Source organism: Danio rerio, chromosome 6, assembly GCF_049306965.1.
Source record: "Danio rerio strain Tuebingen ecotype United States chromosome 6, GRCz12tu, whole genome shotgun sequence".
Lineage (NCBI taxonomy): Eukaryota > Metazoa > Chordata > Actinopteri > Cypriniformes > Danionidae > Danio > Danio rerio.
In genome coordinates this window covers 10,362,397-10,379,653 of record NC_133181.1, presented here as the reverse complement: position 1 = coordinate 10,379,653, position 17,257 = coordinate 10,362,397, and the positions used below count along the sequence as shown (strand labels likewise).

At 32.1% G+C, this 17,257-nt stretch overlaps 1 protein-coding gene across 5 annotated transcripts in view; it reads right to left on the bottom strand.

The window, feature by feature from the left end:
* kalrnb (kalirin RhoGEF kinase b) overlaps positions 1-17,257 on the bottom strand; it is a 173,012-nt gene that overhangs the window by 3,245 nt on the left and 152,510 nt on the right. For all 5 annotated transcript variants that reach the window (XM_068221789.2, NM_001327989.1, XM_073953338.1 and 2 more), the window contains 9 exon segments: positions 16,521-16,624; positions 14,819-14,888; positions 13,593-13,679; positions 13,419-13,511; positions 8,643-8,693; positions 8,476-8,553; positions 6,390-6,575; positions 5,090-5,261; positions 4,868-5,010 (listed from right to left, as the gene is read on the bottom strand). In XM_068221789.2, coding sequence (XP_068077890.2) covers positions 4,868-5,010; positions 5,090-5,261; positions 6,390-6,575; positions 8,476-8,553; positions 8,643-8,693; positions 13,419-13,511; positions 13,593-13,679; positions 14,819-14,888; positions 16,521-16,624 — 984 coding nt within the window.

The window sequence follows — 17,257 nt, the reverse complement described above, 5'->3', positions numbered from 1 at the left end:
TCTGTGAATATCCTAATATGCCCTGAAAACTGACTGGAGAATAATCAGCTGAATGTAAAAGTATATGATCCCTGCCAGTTCTTCCGATCTCTCAGAGTAGCATGTCCGATTTCGGTTGAAACTCTCTGTCAGAAAGACTACAGCCTGTGCTCCATCTTTTACCAATACTGATGTATGAGACAAGTTTCATTTGTACTGCGGCTAAAATAAACGGAAGTCTTTTCATGAAACTCTCTCTTTATCAGTTAATAATCATTACTTTAACATTACACTATTGTTTAAACTGTAAGTTATATCACAGTTTTATAAATAATGAAAATTTAGAATAAAGAAATATGGAAAAATACTTTTTATTTTCGGCTTAGTGCCTTTATAAATCAGGAGTCACCACAGTGGAATAAACCACCACCTTATCCAGCATGTTTTACGCAGAGGATGCCCTTCAGCCGCAACCCATCACTGGGAAACATTCACACACATAAACTACAGACAATTTTAGCCTACCCAATTCACCTGCACCGCATGTCTTTGGACTGTGGGGGAAACCGGAGCACTCGGAGAAAACCCATGCGAATACAGGGAGAACATGCAAACTCCACAAAGAAATGCCACCTAACCCAGCCGAAGCTCGAACCAGCGACAGCACTACCTACTGCGCCACTGCAAAGTACTTTATTTTAAAATACAAATTTACAATTATATATCATTACATTTTTAAAAATCTGTTAAAACTAACAATTAAAATAAATTTTAAATTAAAAACTGAAGCCTAAAGGCAAATAACAAACTGGCCAGCACATTCAACTTTCCTCATTCAGAATTTTGCCATTTGAATAATAAGAAAAAATCAAACATAGTAATAATAATTATAAAAATAAAATAATAATCTAACTTTTGGTCTTTAGAACCACCTGAGCCCCCCAGTGCTACGGGCCTGACTATTTCATTTAACTTCATCAATTTTATGAAGAGAGGATTCATTAATAATATACTTTAATAGCAGTTTAATACTTAATAGCAATGTCATGTCAGTGTCATGTAAAATGGCATTAAAACTCACATTATTAGCATTTAAAACGTAATTAAGACAAGGGTGTAGGTTTGCACTTGATATTTGTGGGGACGGATGAATGCTGTATATATATACGCCCTTGGCTTTATTACGTTTTAAATGCTAATAATGTGAGTTTGAATGCCATTTTACATGACATTTATTGCCATACTACTGAAAGCTGCAGCAGATAGTTCACCTCAGGTCTTGAAAATAAAATAAACCCTTTGAAATTGGACTTTAGAACTGTGACTCAGTGCAAACCAACACATATCAGTGATTCAACATCTACATATAATCATGTTAAAGAGGTTTAATATGTATTAATTAGATCATAAACCTTACCATTTCAATGGAGTGCAGTGAGCGCACTATTCTGTGCCTCAGAATTGCTGTATTTAAATTTCTGTCGTGTTTCATCTTGTGCAAACAGCCAATTATCACTAAATAATCATGAAATTCCCCAAAAATTGTCTAAAGTGTTTTAAATTATTAATTGGGAACCAGCAAAAACTAATCAGAAAATGAGAAAGATTTCTGATTGATCATGTGACACTAAAACACTGCTTGAGTAAAAGTATTTTGACTTCAGCGAATGTTTAAATGGCTGAACACTACAAGACAAATCAGGACAGAGCATGGCAAAGACAGAAGTCTGTTCTTCAGGGCCTCTGCCTGCATCAACCTTGACCTGGCACAGGCAAGAAATAAAAAGCCGGGCAAAAACCTAAGCTTTGAGACATTTAAAAATAAAAAGTAGCAGCGGCTCCTCCAGTCTGCTGTTCAGTGACAGTGTGATTTATTAGGGACACAGAAGGAAGAAGAATGTGCCAAGGCCATGATATGAGGAGAAAGAGAGAGAGAGAGAGAGAGAGAAAAGGGAACAGAAAAAGAGGAGAGAAACAGGTAGAGAACAGGAGGAAAACTAGGCCATTCCCCCCACTAAGAATAACCTGCAGCAGCTCCTCTACTTCACCTCAAAGACAATCAGACTGGAACTGAACAGGACTGCAGAGCGGCTACATTGAGTGACCAATCCTCAGACCAGACTACTGTCAGCCAATTAAACTTAATTACATCTATCTGGCCTGGATGAGACGCTAATTAAATGCTGAGGGTAAGTCATTGATGTACTGTAGTTTGATTAGCTATAAGCACACATTTCCTGTTAAGATAATTGGTCTCCTGTCACCGGATGTTTTCACACTACAGCTTCAGTTTCTACGTCAGAGTTTGGATAGGTTCTAGAATAAAGAAATCATAGTTTTATAACTTTCTAATGCTAAATTTGATTTCTTTTCATCAAAGAATCGTGTAAAAGTTACATTTTGTTTACACAAAAATGTTAAGCAACGACTATTTTCAACATTGTTAACAACAAGACATGTTTACTCCACCAGACATTTAAAAAAAAATAACATTACAACAAATAATAAAATAGCATTTCTTTCTCATTTCAGTCTTTACTTTAACCTATTAAAAAGAAAAGTGTCATAATAAACACAATTTTCATTAAAAGTTAAATTATGTTTTGTTTATTGCATACAGTTAACTATTTATGTGATGTGGGTAAATGGTGTGTTTTAATCCGGCTACCACCGCAAGTATATTTCAATCCTGCGGGAAGCACTGTAATTGATACAGTTTTTTTCCAATAAGGTGGTGTAATAAATACATTTCAATTTTTATTAAGTGTTGTTCACATGAAATAATAATAATAAAAAAAACATTGGTTTAAAAAGTATTTTGTGACACCCACATCTGTCATTAAAAACGCAGGTTTATATTTTGAATGATAACTCTGAATCGAGGCATTCATTTTAGGCCTACAGTATATAAACTATTTAACGTCTATTAATGCAATACTATATGTAAAAACTAAACTATTATATACTATATTATACAAGTCCGCTATGTGCTTCATCGCCAAAATACGAATTGGTTTGTTAAATAAAATAATAATTAGTCTAAATAAAATTAAAGTGAAATATTCACAAAAATTGTTTAAAACACCTTGCATGATATAGCGGATCCATGCGAGGAGGCTGCGCAGCTGGAACAAAATTAGGGAGGCTCATTTCGTTCAATTTTGCCAACTGCTGCTCGCTAACCGAATATTAAAAGTTAACTGTTAACAAATTAATAATAAAATATTATTTAATTAGGGCGACGCGGTGGCGCAGTAGGTAGTGCTGTTGCCTCACTTCAAGAAGGTTTGAGCCTTGACTGGGTCAGTTGGCATTCCTGTGTGGAGTTTTCATGTTTGTCCCTGCGTTCGTGTGGGTTTCCTCCGGGTGCTCCGGTTTCTCCCACAGTCCAAAGACATGCAGTACAGGTGAATTGGGTATGCTAAATTGTCTGTAGTATATGAGTGTGAAAGAGTGTGTACGGATGTTTCCCAGAGAAGGGTTGCGGCTGGAAGGGAATCCACTGCATAGAACATATGCTGGATAAGTTGGCGGTTCATTCCGCTGTGATGACCACGGATTAATAAAGGGACTAAGCCGAAATAAGTAAACAAATGAAGGAATGAATATTATTTAATTAATTAAATTAATAATTACCGTGTCTGTTTTATGACACATTAAATCTTGCATTTTAAAATGCTGATTCATTTTAACATGCAAACAACATACAGAAAAACAGAATAAACATAATACAAATAATAAATAAATCCTGCTCTAGATCAAGCACTTAAATGGCAAATTTAGATTACAAAACGAAAACACTGACTGAATCCTTTTTAAGAACCGGCACAGGCTGTTTGTCCAATCATGTTTTTTTCTTCCGTCAAATAAAAATATCAGGCTACCTTAAATAGATTTCTCCACAGAAAATATGCATTTAATTAATGCTCCGCTGTTAGTATTATATCACAAAACCTCTGTCAACATTTTTAATAGAAGTCATTAGTTTAAAGATTGTCTCATGATTATGACTTTTCCTGTCTCACTTGCGGTTCATGTGTGCGCGCCCTGCGTGGAATGAAAGACAATGGCAATAAACCTTAAGGCTCGTGTTGACTTTTTGTAAAGTAAATGCTACTACATAGCGTATAACAATTTTGTTGTTTACATATGCTATTGCATTAATTTGCATACATGTTTTATAAGCTGTAAAATAAAAGCCTCAGTTTGGTGCGAAGTTATCAAGAAAAACTTTGGATTAGTTTGATTGGTAGATTAGGCTACGTAGGCTATTTAAAAATTTATATTATATAAGAACTATTAAAAACTGTAATTTTCCAAATGGAAAAAGGTTGGTATGTTTGTTTGTAGCCTACACTAAAACCTCAATAGCCTATTTGTTGAGTTTATGACGCGGCTCCAGGCAGCACAGAGACGATCAGAGAATATTTCACTTTAATTTTTTTAGGCTAGTTTATTATTTTATTAAACAAACCAACACAATCGCTCAGCAACTCGTGTTTTGGTGCTGAAGCATATACAAGCGAACTTTTGGTGCTGAAGCATATAAACAAGCGACTTGTTTTGAAGCACTGCACCCCAAAGGTTATTTTGGCCAAGTTGTCTTTTTATTGATTAATGAAGAAGTTATAATGTTTTGTTTCATTGTTTATTTTTATTAACAAGTAGTATTTATAGCGAATGTATAGTTTATTTCTGTCCAATCGCATCCCGTCCCTTTGTGCCACCTGGCGGCATAGTCGCAAACTGTAGTCATACCTAAAATACACGTTCTTTCTCCTTTAGAGGGCGTCGGTACATGGTGCGGCGGTAATGGCCATATTAAAGTCTCACCTACTGTGTAAGTTCACATATGGGATGTACTGTATATAATATTACTGTTGCTCACCTCCTCTGCATGCTTATTGTTCTTTTGGGCGGGGCTTCCGTTGGGGGCGGTGTTTGGTTTGAGGGGCGTAGAGGGTTGCGAGGACGAGGAACGGTTGCTATTAGACAGTTGACTGGTCAGAGCAGCCTGTGGATTCTGAAGAGCTGAACACAAACATTACACACACTGAATGAACTGATATCTCTTTGTTGATGAACTAACACTAACTGAAGATGGGTTTACCTGTGAGAAAGTTGATCTGCATGTCCAGCAGTTCTCTGATGCTCTGCACCCACTCTTTCTTGATGTCAACGTTTGCGGCCTGTAGCGTCAGTCTTTCAGACGAGCCTCGACACAACAGGACAAACTTATACGGGTCGCTTTCCACCTGCTCCTCCATGCTCAGGTAACTCACCTGCACACATCAACAATCAGAGGGCTGTTTTACACTGGTATTTAAAATGTATGTAGCTGTCCTATAGCCCAAATAGATCCACCACTTTTGACACTTATAAATGAAAGTCATTGTGTTTGTATCTTTAATAAACTATGACAGTTTGTGTTCATTGGAAAGTAAGAATTGATTAATAAATCCATATAAAACAGTCCCTTAAAATTGACATTGGGTCTTCAGTTTCGTTCTCAGGTGAACTTTGCACTCATACTACCTATATCACGCCAAAGCGGTCAGTGTATCTTTTGGTCAATGGATTTTCATTTTAGAAACAGATATTGAAAAACGAAAATTGAGTCGTTTTTTGATTTTCGTTTTAAAATTTAAAAATTAAAATTAAAATTCAATGCGTTTTTTTTTTTATCTGGTTTTTGAATTTTAAAACGAAAATCAAAAAACGACTCGTTTTTCGTTTTCATGATAAAAAAAGAATAAGCAAAATTCAGAAATGATGATCATTTTGAACGATTATTTCAAGTGAGGAAGGCATTAATACAGTTGTTCGTACACATTTCAATAAGTCATAGTATATAGTATAAAATAAAAATTAACAATTAATTTTATCTGAAAGGAGGCATTCTGCACAAACACCCTGATAACCATCCAGTGTCTTTTAAAAACGGACTGTCACTAAGCTTAATTGTAAACATAAGCGTAATCACCCCGCTACAGTGGGTCTATCCATAATTTCATATAGCCATGTGCAAAAACGAGCCGTTTTTTTTTTTTCGTATTAAATTTCAAAAACCAAAATCAAAAAACGCATTGAATTTCAATTTTCCTTTTTTAATTTTAAAACGAAAATGAAAAAAAAAAAAAAAAAAGACTAATTTTTCATTTTTCAATATCTGTTTCTAAAATCGAAATCCAATGACCAAAAGATACACTGACCCAAAGCCCAACTGAACACCACTCTGGCACATCTCTTCCAACCGGGCCAGGGCTAGCCAACCGAACAACTGGCCCTGATTCGGAGCACTCACACTTGTCAAACGAACTGGGAAATGGGGCTCAAACATGCCTATGCCGTGCGTTCAGATAGCCTAGTGTAAATACACTCTAAATTGCTGAGCTTATGAATGAATGTACCTTGATGCTCTTCTTAAATTGGTATCCTGGTGTGGAGGAGCCTTTGCGGAGCAGCTCGCTGAAGATGACGATCTGCTCGAAGAGGAACACTCTGCGCTCTTTACTGCGGGACAGAACACCAGAGTCCTGCTCTGTCACGAAGAACGTGTCCTGCTGCAATAACTTTCCCTGAGCGGTCAACTTCCCCTGTGTGAACAAACAGACATGACCCCTTAACTACCATCCCAGCACTGATACACATAAACATCATTATGACACTTTTGTCAGTGGTCAGGGATTTGTAAAAATTCAGAAAAAAGTCATAAACGTTTTATGGAAATCTATTATTTTATTATAAGATTGTTTGTTATAATTTATGATCTATAATTTTTTTTATTATCATGGCTGTTTTATCAAATGTTAGAAACGAAACAAATGAAGAAACAATAATATCCTATTTTAATAATATACAATTAACTAATAATAATTAGTATATTTTTATAACAAAAATAAAGAAACAAAACAAATATTGTAATATTATGGCTGTTTGTGTTGGGTTTACTTCGTAATTATACACATAAAGTAATAATAAAATAAAACAAAAAGTAACTTCAAGCAATTTTATATTCATTATAATTATTTTATTTAATATTATTAATTTAAATAACAATATAACAATTTTATTATTCCACACACATACAGACACATATATAAAGATTTGTAATTTTATATGTTATTATACTGTTATTATAAGCTGCTCTCATGAACAGATCATTGTGAAATATGCAGTAAATCAGATTATATATTTAAATAATTCATATGCTATAGATCTTATATCATGTGTGTATATTTGTGTGTGTGACATCTGCTTTTATGAGATGCAGTTTGTTCAGGAAACTCCCTCTTGAAACACTCATAGTTTTCTGCATCTGGTTTGTTTGGAACGTCACTAGATTGTTAGTCTATGATGTCTCACACTCTGTATGCTGAACACAAAGGCCAAAATCACTTTCACATACTGTATTACAACTAAACAATAAGTATTTGGTAGCAAAATTAACATGATGTATAATTAGTTCTTTAAATCAGTTTTTCTTTTGAGTTAATTAGAAAGTAGAAAGTGTTGCTAAAGTATTGAACAATAATAATATGAAAAAGCAAAAGTCAATGAATAAGCTAATATTTAGTTGTTGTATTTAATACGTATTTCTTAATAATAATAATATTATTATTTTCTTTGTAGCAACAGTAAAGTTACAAGACTAATTTTATGGTTGAAATAATATCAAGACTAATATTATGGTTGCTGCTAAAGTATATTGTTAAAATAAATAAATAATCATATTTATCCTTATATATTTTTTATAGCAATAATACATTTACAAAACGAATATACTAATATTTTGGTTGTGCTAAATTATATTTTATTAATAATAATAATAATAATAATAATAGTAATGATGATGATGATTATTATTTATAGCAACAGTAAAGTAACAAAATAAATATACAAATATTATTGTTGTTGCTTAAGTATATTGTCAAAATAATAAGAATTGTTTATAATTATTAGTATTTATAGTAATTATATTAGTATAATTACTAATAATTATTAGTAATTATTAGTATTTATAGCCTAATATAATTATTAGTATTTATATTTATATTTGTATACTGTCATTTATTTTTCTTTGTAGCAATAAAATATATAAAATTAAATATATTAATATTATTATTTTTTGTTTGGCTTCATAAAATTGTGCTATAAAATCCTTTTCAAATCAGTTTTTTTTTTCTGTTGAAAGTAGCAGAGGGTGTATCTTCATCAAAATATGAGCATACGGCGGATTTGTCCATTGTTATGTTTCCAGACTCATGTTTCCAGTATAACCCTGATGTGAGCACAGTAATAGTCCTCTATTATTACACTATTAGATGCCTCATCTTACTCTTAGTAATTATAACAGTCAGTATCATTTTACAACTACCATTGGAAGCCACCCAAACGCACTGAACTGCATTCTCAATTATAATAATTACAGTTATATAACAGCACGTGATTAATTTACTCTAGTCATGCCAGGTGTTTTTGTTCTTGGAGTTTTACCTCATAGCCCTGCAGTCGTCCGAGATTCATCATGTCATTACACTGTTTGGGCACCAGAGACATGAGCTCAACTGCTTTCTACAGGGCACAAAATACACAGCAATGTCAATGCATAACTGAAGTCTAGGACAAATATAGGCTACATATTAATAGCTCAGTTCACCTACCTCTATCTCTTTACAGTCCAGACCTGCTTTAGTGCTGTACTTCAGAAAGTCCTTCAAATAAAGAACAAAAGCAAGATAAGACACTTCAAATAGGATAATAATCAGATTATTTTTTACGCAAAGAATGAGACATGGTCATTAAGACTGATCCTTGATTGAAATTGTGTCCCTCTACATGTACAGTATGCTGCTTTGAATATCATTTGATTCATGATTTTATAAAATGTTTTATGAAAAAGTTTGACATTCGCAAACTCGTATTTCACAAAAAAATACACATTTAATTCATAGATGCCATATAGAACGTGCAAGAAGGCTAATGTGTAGTCAAATTTATTCTTGTGAATGCAGAGCTTAAACAAATAGTTGTGTATTTGAAGGCACAGTATGTCATTTTCGCCACTAGATGGTGCATATTCACAACAAACACAGGCATATTTTTATTCACATCTTCATTACATCCTACAAGACTCCTGCAAAAATCATAAAGCAGTGTTGTTAAACTAAGATTTGTAAAACTGTTCTATTTGTTATATATTAATTGTAATAGAAGAGACTACTTGGAAATTCTCAGTTTTTCTGTTTTTACAATTTATAAGTATGTGTTTGAGGAAAAAAATTTTACTTTTACTTTTGACATTTCTTCTAATTTTAAAGTCAGAGGGAAAATAAAATTTACAATGTTTATTTTGCTAGCACACTTTGTTTATTGGGTGAGTAATTAATCCGCACAAGTTAATCCACTAAATCAAACAAACAAACAAACAAACAAAATAAATGTATGTGTTGGTAATCTTCAATCAAAGTCTGACAATTTGCTTCTTCATTCGAAGTGTTGGTCGTTCTCTGTTGATGTCAGTTTGATGGCTTCATCCACAATATTATTAATTATGCCGCCTCTTACTGTTTGCTATGAGGGAATGATGCACTAAAACAAAGCCCCGCCCCCTACTCAATACTTAATTTCTGTTGAAAGTACTTTAATATACTGAAGCAGAAGCCTCAGCAACTTCAGGTTCATGCTGACTTTGAAGTAAAAAACATAGTCATTTAGAGCATAAAATGACAAGTGGTAAAAAAAGTCGTTTTAGCCACTATAATGTATCTATTAATTTTTAAACAACACAATACAAATGATTTTCAATGAGTTACAAAAATCATATTTAGTGAAATAATCCTGATTTTCAATCAACAGAGTTTCTGCAGGTTTCACTAAGTCAAATTTAAGACTTTTTAATTATTTAATTATTATTTTTAATGAAATTTCAGACTTATACAGGGATAAACACTGAGGATTTTTAATTAGTAATGTTCTGGTCACATATTTCAAATAATATGTCAAATCATGCAGACTCTAGTTATACACTTTATATTTTCAACTTAAAAAAACTTTTAATGAACTAAATGTATGCACAGAAGATAATAATATTATAATAATAATATTAGTATCATATATAATAATATTAGCTATACTGTAAATAAAGTTTTGCTAAAAGATTTATTAAGATGTATTTTTGGGACTGGATGTGTGTTAGAGTAGCTTTACCTAAACAGAGGAAAACGAAGACCTGTTTAAAATGATTTGAGATCTACAAGACAACATTTCAGTGAATTAAAGACTTTTTAAGGGCTAAAATTTCGTTTTTTAAAATTTAAATCTTTAAGACCCAGCGGACACCCTGAGCCGGCAAAAACAGAAAACTCAAATTTTCTGCAAAAAGTAAAATAAATAATACAAATAATTTTCTATATTTAATAAATGATTAAATACATAAAAAGAAATATAATACATTTATATGAAATCAAAATCGAAAAACAAAATACAAATGACAAAATTTCAAATACATGCTGAACACAGTCACTTCCACAGATTATCACAAAATGTGTAATAGCTTTTGTATCAGTTGATTATTAATAAATTATTATAAATACATATAATAATAATTATTATTATTTATTTTTTTACTTTTAAATACCAATACCAATGCAACACATGGCTATATATATATATATATATATATATATATATATATATATATATATATATATATATATATATATATATATATATATATATATTGTATAATATGCACACATATTTTTATATATATGAGCTCTAATTTTACACGTCTATATATTACCATAAGTAAGATTTCAATATGGAATACATTACGTATATTTTATATATTACTATTAATAAAGCAAATGCTAATAAATACTGTTATATTAACATATTAATGATACCAAAGTATTACTGCTGTATAGTAATGAATAATAACACAAGCAGTAATACGATAGTCACAAAAATGTAATGACATAGCATTGACAGTTTTTTTTATTGCTTTGATATTGATCTTATTCTACAATGCTTAAGTGCGCTTGTTTTTCCGATTGTTTTAGAACTTCCAATTTAGTTTCCAAAGGGAGAAATGACTAAGAATACTAAACGGCAGAATGATAAACAGCTCTACAAACAAGTCTGTTCATGACCATACAGACAAAGCAGAATAATATTATAAGAAAACATCAAGTTGCAACATCAAGTAGTAGAACTTGCTGTTTTTAATGTCTAAAAATGAATAGAAGTGAATGACAGCGTAAGTCTCGAGCCAAAGAGATTCAAATGGCTGCACCCGCTCATACGTGAAGAATAAGGTCAATAAGGAGAATCTTACAGGCGGTCCTAAAAAAACTCTTTGTTGTAGCTGAGGTTTATTTTATGCTAAAATATCCGTCACACTCTTAAAAAATGAAAAAATATGCAACACAATTGACATATTGTTTCCAATCCCTTCAAAAGAAAGAACGAAATCACACTGAACTGAGCTAAACTGAACTGTACTGAACTTAAACACTAAAAACTGAACTACACTGTTCCAGTTACTATGACCATTTATGTGAAGCTGCTTTGACACAATCTACATTGTAAAAGCGCTATACAAATAAAGCTGAATTGAATTGAATTGAAATAAAAATAGGAGCACTGCGCAAACTATAACAAACTGAACTGGGACACAATTCAGAGTGACTTATGAATGTGTGTTTGTTGCTTCAGGGCTCGCCCTAGAGAGTATTTGTGCAGCTTTAGTGAGAAAATGATTCACTTCTCTTAAACACACTTTCCGCTTCTTATTTTATTAGTTAAGTGGAGAAGAGCTGGAGAAAATCCCACTGTAAATAATAACTGTCTGCTAATACTAACCCGCTGAGAAACATTTATAGTTACAGACTCCTTCATTCCGCAGCAACCGTGTAAATGAGGCTTATTATTACAAATCAGCTGAACATCTAAAAGTGTGATGCTGACATAAGCTTTTCTCTGTGTTTTGGTGCTGACACAAAGATGTATTCATATTTTTACATGCCTTCTAATCAATAACAAAATATACAAACATAAAACGACAGTGGTGAAAAAACAGCAGCTGAGGCAATATTCATAAAGATTTTTAGCACAATAATAGCATGGGTATATTTTTTGGCAATGGCCAAAAAAATAGTATATGGGTCAAAATTATGGATTTTTCGGTAACACTTTAGAATAACTACACACTATGAATCATTTGTTAAGCATTAGCAAATCAGGAATTCATTATTTGTTAAGCATTAACTTTACATTACTAGACGTTAGGCGGTTCATTTCGCTGTGGTGACCCCAGATTAATAAAGGGACTAAGCCGAAAAGAAAATGAATGAATGAATAACAGACATTAGTAAGCAGTTTATAACTGCAGATACGAACGCTCTATTCTTGACTTATAAGAACATTTATGAAGTGCTTAAAAATTGTACTTTCATACTTTGTCATTGTTATTTCTAAGGTATTTATAAAGTGTAAATAGTCCTCACTTTAGATTAGGTCACAAAACTGCATGAAGTTGAGTAAATAAAGCATTTACTAACATACAAATTAACTATTTATATATACCTGAATAATAATACATATATACATTTTGATTTAAATAGTTTGTTAATCATACTTATGCATTCTGAATAATCTTTAAAAACCAGCAACTTTTTTCAAATAACTGGTTTGTAAAAGATGCATTACTTAATTTATTAATGAAAAAATAATAATTAATAAAGTATGAAAGTATATTTATTAGGCACATAATATGTGTGCTTATAAGTCCAGAACAGAGCATTTGTATCTGCAGTTATAAACAGCTCACTATTACTCTATTAATGTAGAGTTAATGCTTAACAGATAATGAATTCACTATTTGCTAATGCTTAATAAATGATTTCTATCGTGTAGTTATTATAAAGTGTTACCGATTTTTCTTTTTAAGGTGAGTGGGTTCAAACTATTTATTTGGGCTGAATTTAAACAAACAAGTTGAACATTACTACATTAAATGTGTTTGGTTAAATTCAGCCTATATTTGCAACAGTTCTGCAAACATCTTGCAAACATGCTACAAAATCTATTCATTTCAATGCCTAGTGAAACGCACCAACCAAAGCGCAAGAGCATTTCATACCACAAACAGAAATCTTACATACAGAAATATAAGCAAATCACATATTTAAAATACAAGATTTCAAAAAGTATTAAAATATTTGTCACATATGTGCAATTTATAAGTATATTTTAATCGCCAATTTTATATGAATATGTCTTCAGTACTCCTTTACCAATCCAGACCAAAACGTTCTGTGCACCCCTGAATATAATTGCATAAAATAAATATATTTGTCTTAATTTATACCTTCTATGTCTTTGCTGGAATCTGTTTAACATGGTATGTACTGTAGTGGTTAATGTATGGCTGATACCTTGAGCAAGAGCTGATATTTGGTGATCCTCTGAATGGGCTTGATCAGGTAATCACTGATGGCAAGTCTGGAGTTGATCTCCTGTTGCACCCCCTAACGAAACAAAAAAAACAGCAACATCTTCAACAAACAGAGCCATTTATTCCAAAAGAGACCTCAAATAATAACACTCACCTCGAAGTATTTATCATACTCAGCCACAACAAACTCAGAGCGGGGCTTATTCTGACAGTAGATGACATACATGTGTAATCTTCTCTCCTGGAGAACAAGAAGACAAACAAACAGATGACGTTTACTACAGCACTAAAAGAAGAATTCACAAAAAAAAAAAACTAAAATTCTGTCATGATTTACAAATCCCCAACTTGTTACTTCTGTTGAACACAAAGGAAGACATACTGAAGAATGTTGGGGAAAAACAGCCATTGACTTCCATAGTACATTTTGTTAGTACTATGTATAGCAGTGGCTGCTTATCTTGTTTTATGTTTAACAAAAAGAAGTTTAGAACAACTTTAGTGTTAGTAAATGGTGCTGAAATTTTCATTTTTGCGTTAAAAATGTCACATCGAAGGATTAAGTGAATTTCAACCATTTGGATAGATGACATTTCACTTTAACAAAGATTATCAGTGTTTAATTATACAATGAAGACTATAGAGTTTTAATTTACATTTGTTTATTGAATTTCTGTACCACAATATACTGTTAGATTCTGCCGAAAACCAAAAACACGCTGTTTATTCATTTACATTTACATTTAGTCATTTAGCAGACGCTTTTATTCAAAGCGACTTACAAATGAGGACAAGGAAGCAATTTACACAACTATAAGAGCAACAATGAATAAGTGCTGTTGGCAAGTTTCAGGTATGTAAAGTGTAAGAAGCAAAACATTAGTAATTTTTTTTTATACAGTTAGTGGTAAAACCAGAGAGGCAATTGTAGATTAGGAAGGAAAGTGGAGACTAAATAGTTGAGTTTTTAGTCATTTCTTGAAGACAGCGAGTGACTCTGCTGTTCTGATGCAGTTAGGGAGTTCATTCCACCAACTGGGCAGATTGAATGCAAGAGTTTGGTAAAGTGATTTCTTCCCTCTTTGGGATGGAACCACGAGGCAACGTTCATTCAGAGATCGCAAGTTTCTGGAGGGCACATAAATCTGCAGAAGTGAGAGCAGATCAGAAGGAGCAAATCCAGAAGTCGCTTTGTAAGCAAACATCAGAGCTTTAAATTTGATGCGAGCAGCAACTGGCAGCCAGTGCAAACGGATGAGCAGCGGAGTGACATGTGTTCTTATAGGTTCATTAAAGACCACTCGTGCTGCTGCATTCTGAAGCATTATTTATTATTTAATCTTTGTTCTATTTATACAGAGATCAATGTGCTGAACTCACATGCTTGATAAACAGCTCGGCCAGCTTGTCGTGGTCCTGCAGACATTTCTCCAGTTCACAGAGGAAGAATCTTTTTTGGATAAGAAGGGAAAACATTTAGTCATAGGTATAAACTCCTCTCATGTTCATTTCCTTCTTTGGTCATCACAACCAGGATGTTTTACATACAAGTTTTGCATGCTGATTATTTCACAGGTATTAAACATGACCAACTAAAAATGAGACACTTGTTTAAATATAGTGTGAACGATTGTGATAACATTGTTTAGTCAATTTATCAGCTGGTAAGATGGTTTATATTTAATATATTAATTATGTTTATCAAGGCTGTACACATCTCGGCCTCTTAATGCACATAAGTGGTATGTACAGATGTGCAATATGTGTGAAATAAAATTAGGGATTGATCAACTGTTTGTAAATTATCATCCAAAACCTGAAAAATAACATATTAAATCTGTTTATCAAGGCTGTACATGTCCAGTCCAGTCGAGGATGTAGAAAGCTCCTTCAGTCATGATGTAAAATGGAGCATTATCGAATGTTATGTTATGTCACATTGTTTGGTCAACAGTAGTCAGGTTTTAATATTGATATCATTTTAGGATATATTTGTATATATCTGGACATTAGAATATTTATTAATATATTTAATTATCATAATTTTTTATCATAATATTGAGCTATTTTGTTAGTCTTTTTTAGCAATTGTTATTCATGATTCTAAAACATTTCATTTTAATATTTTTTTCTGTTTTATTTAATATTTACATTTCTTTAATATTATTTGTTTTAAATAAATAATTTCATTTTATTATATTAATAAATATAATATTAAATAGTACAATAAATGAAGATTAAAAATAGAATAAAATATAGCATTAAATATATACAATTTTTTACAATTTAAAATATATATGTATATAAAATATTTTAACGTAAAAATATAATTTAAATATTCACCAGCCATTATTTCAATCTTCCGTTTTAAATGATCAATTAAAATTGTAAATATGCTCATTTGGTGCTCAATAAACATTGTTAAAGTTGTTATTTGCACTATTATTAAAGAAAATCGTGCTGCTTTATATATATTCCAAAAATGTTAAGCATTTTCAGGATTTTTTTGATGAATATAGAGATCAAAAATAGCATTTATTTAAAACAGAAATAATTTATGAGGTAATAAATATCATTTTTGATTAATTAATGCATCCAATTAATGTTTTTTTATTTGTACTTTGTTAATACTTTTGTACTTTGTACTTATTTAATATAAATCAATTAAAATATACTGAGTGTTCAATTCCTTATTATATCATTACATTATAAAAGGCGCTATAGAAATAAAGATGAATCGAATTGAGTTAAAGTCTAGCATTAAGTTTTGTTTTATATTAGCCATAATCTTACATTTGTTTATAAATTACCATAAATAAGATTTCTGTATGGAATATATTACATTTATTTAATATATAACTATTAATAAAATATTAATGAATACTATTATGTTAATATATTAATGATACCAAAGTATTACTGCCTTATGGTAATGAATAACAATAAAAGCAGTAATACAATAGTTACAAAAAGTTAATGACATTTTAATTACGGTTTTGTTTTCTTTGCTATGATAAAGGCAAAATAAAGAAAACAACTCAGTTTCCACAGCTCTTTCTAAATGAATGAAAAAGAGGTTTACTCTTTATGCCAGTCGTAGATTTGATGAATATTCCCAAATACGATCTTATCCTTCCCCGTCATGTCCTCTGGAACACCTTTTTCCCCAATCCGTCTCATAAAGCCCTGAGGACAAGGAGGAAAACACACATTTTAGACTTCCCTTAATATAAGAAATCCTCCTCAAGTGACTCTCTGTAGCACTTACTGTATATGTTCAGTAAAAAGCTTTTCAATAACAACTTTCAACACAGGCTCATTGTCAAAATGTTCTCTCGTATACATTTCTGGAGAGCGCTAGTTATGTAGCCAGAGCTATGTATGGCCGCATTTTGTCTTTATTTTGTCTTCTTGAGACGCAGAGGAGTTGACCGCGACGCCGGGGTTTGGGTCTGGCGAAGAACGGTTCCAGAAAGCAGGTAATAAAAAAACAATAAACAAGTATATAACATGGTGAAAATGTGGTAAGATCTGAAAACGTGGTAAAAATCAGCGAGGCAGCGAGGGCTTTTCTTTTCTGGATTACTTTTGAAAACACTGCTAGTTGGGTTTTGGGAAGGCGGTGGGCTGGTTAATCGGTACTTTTGAAAACACTATGCGTTGGGTTTAGGGTCGGGGATGGGTGGGGTGAATTGGTCAGTCGACAGCAGCCTCTGGTGGATTTATGTGAGAACAGAAGGCAAAAAAGGCACTCGCAAGAAAAATTTGAGATCTGAAAAAGTGTACACAGCGGCCTGTGGTGGATTTGCAAAAACAAAA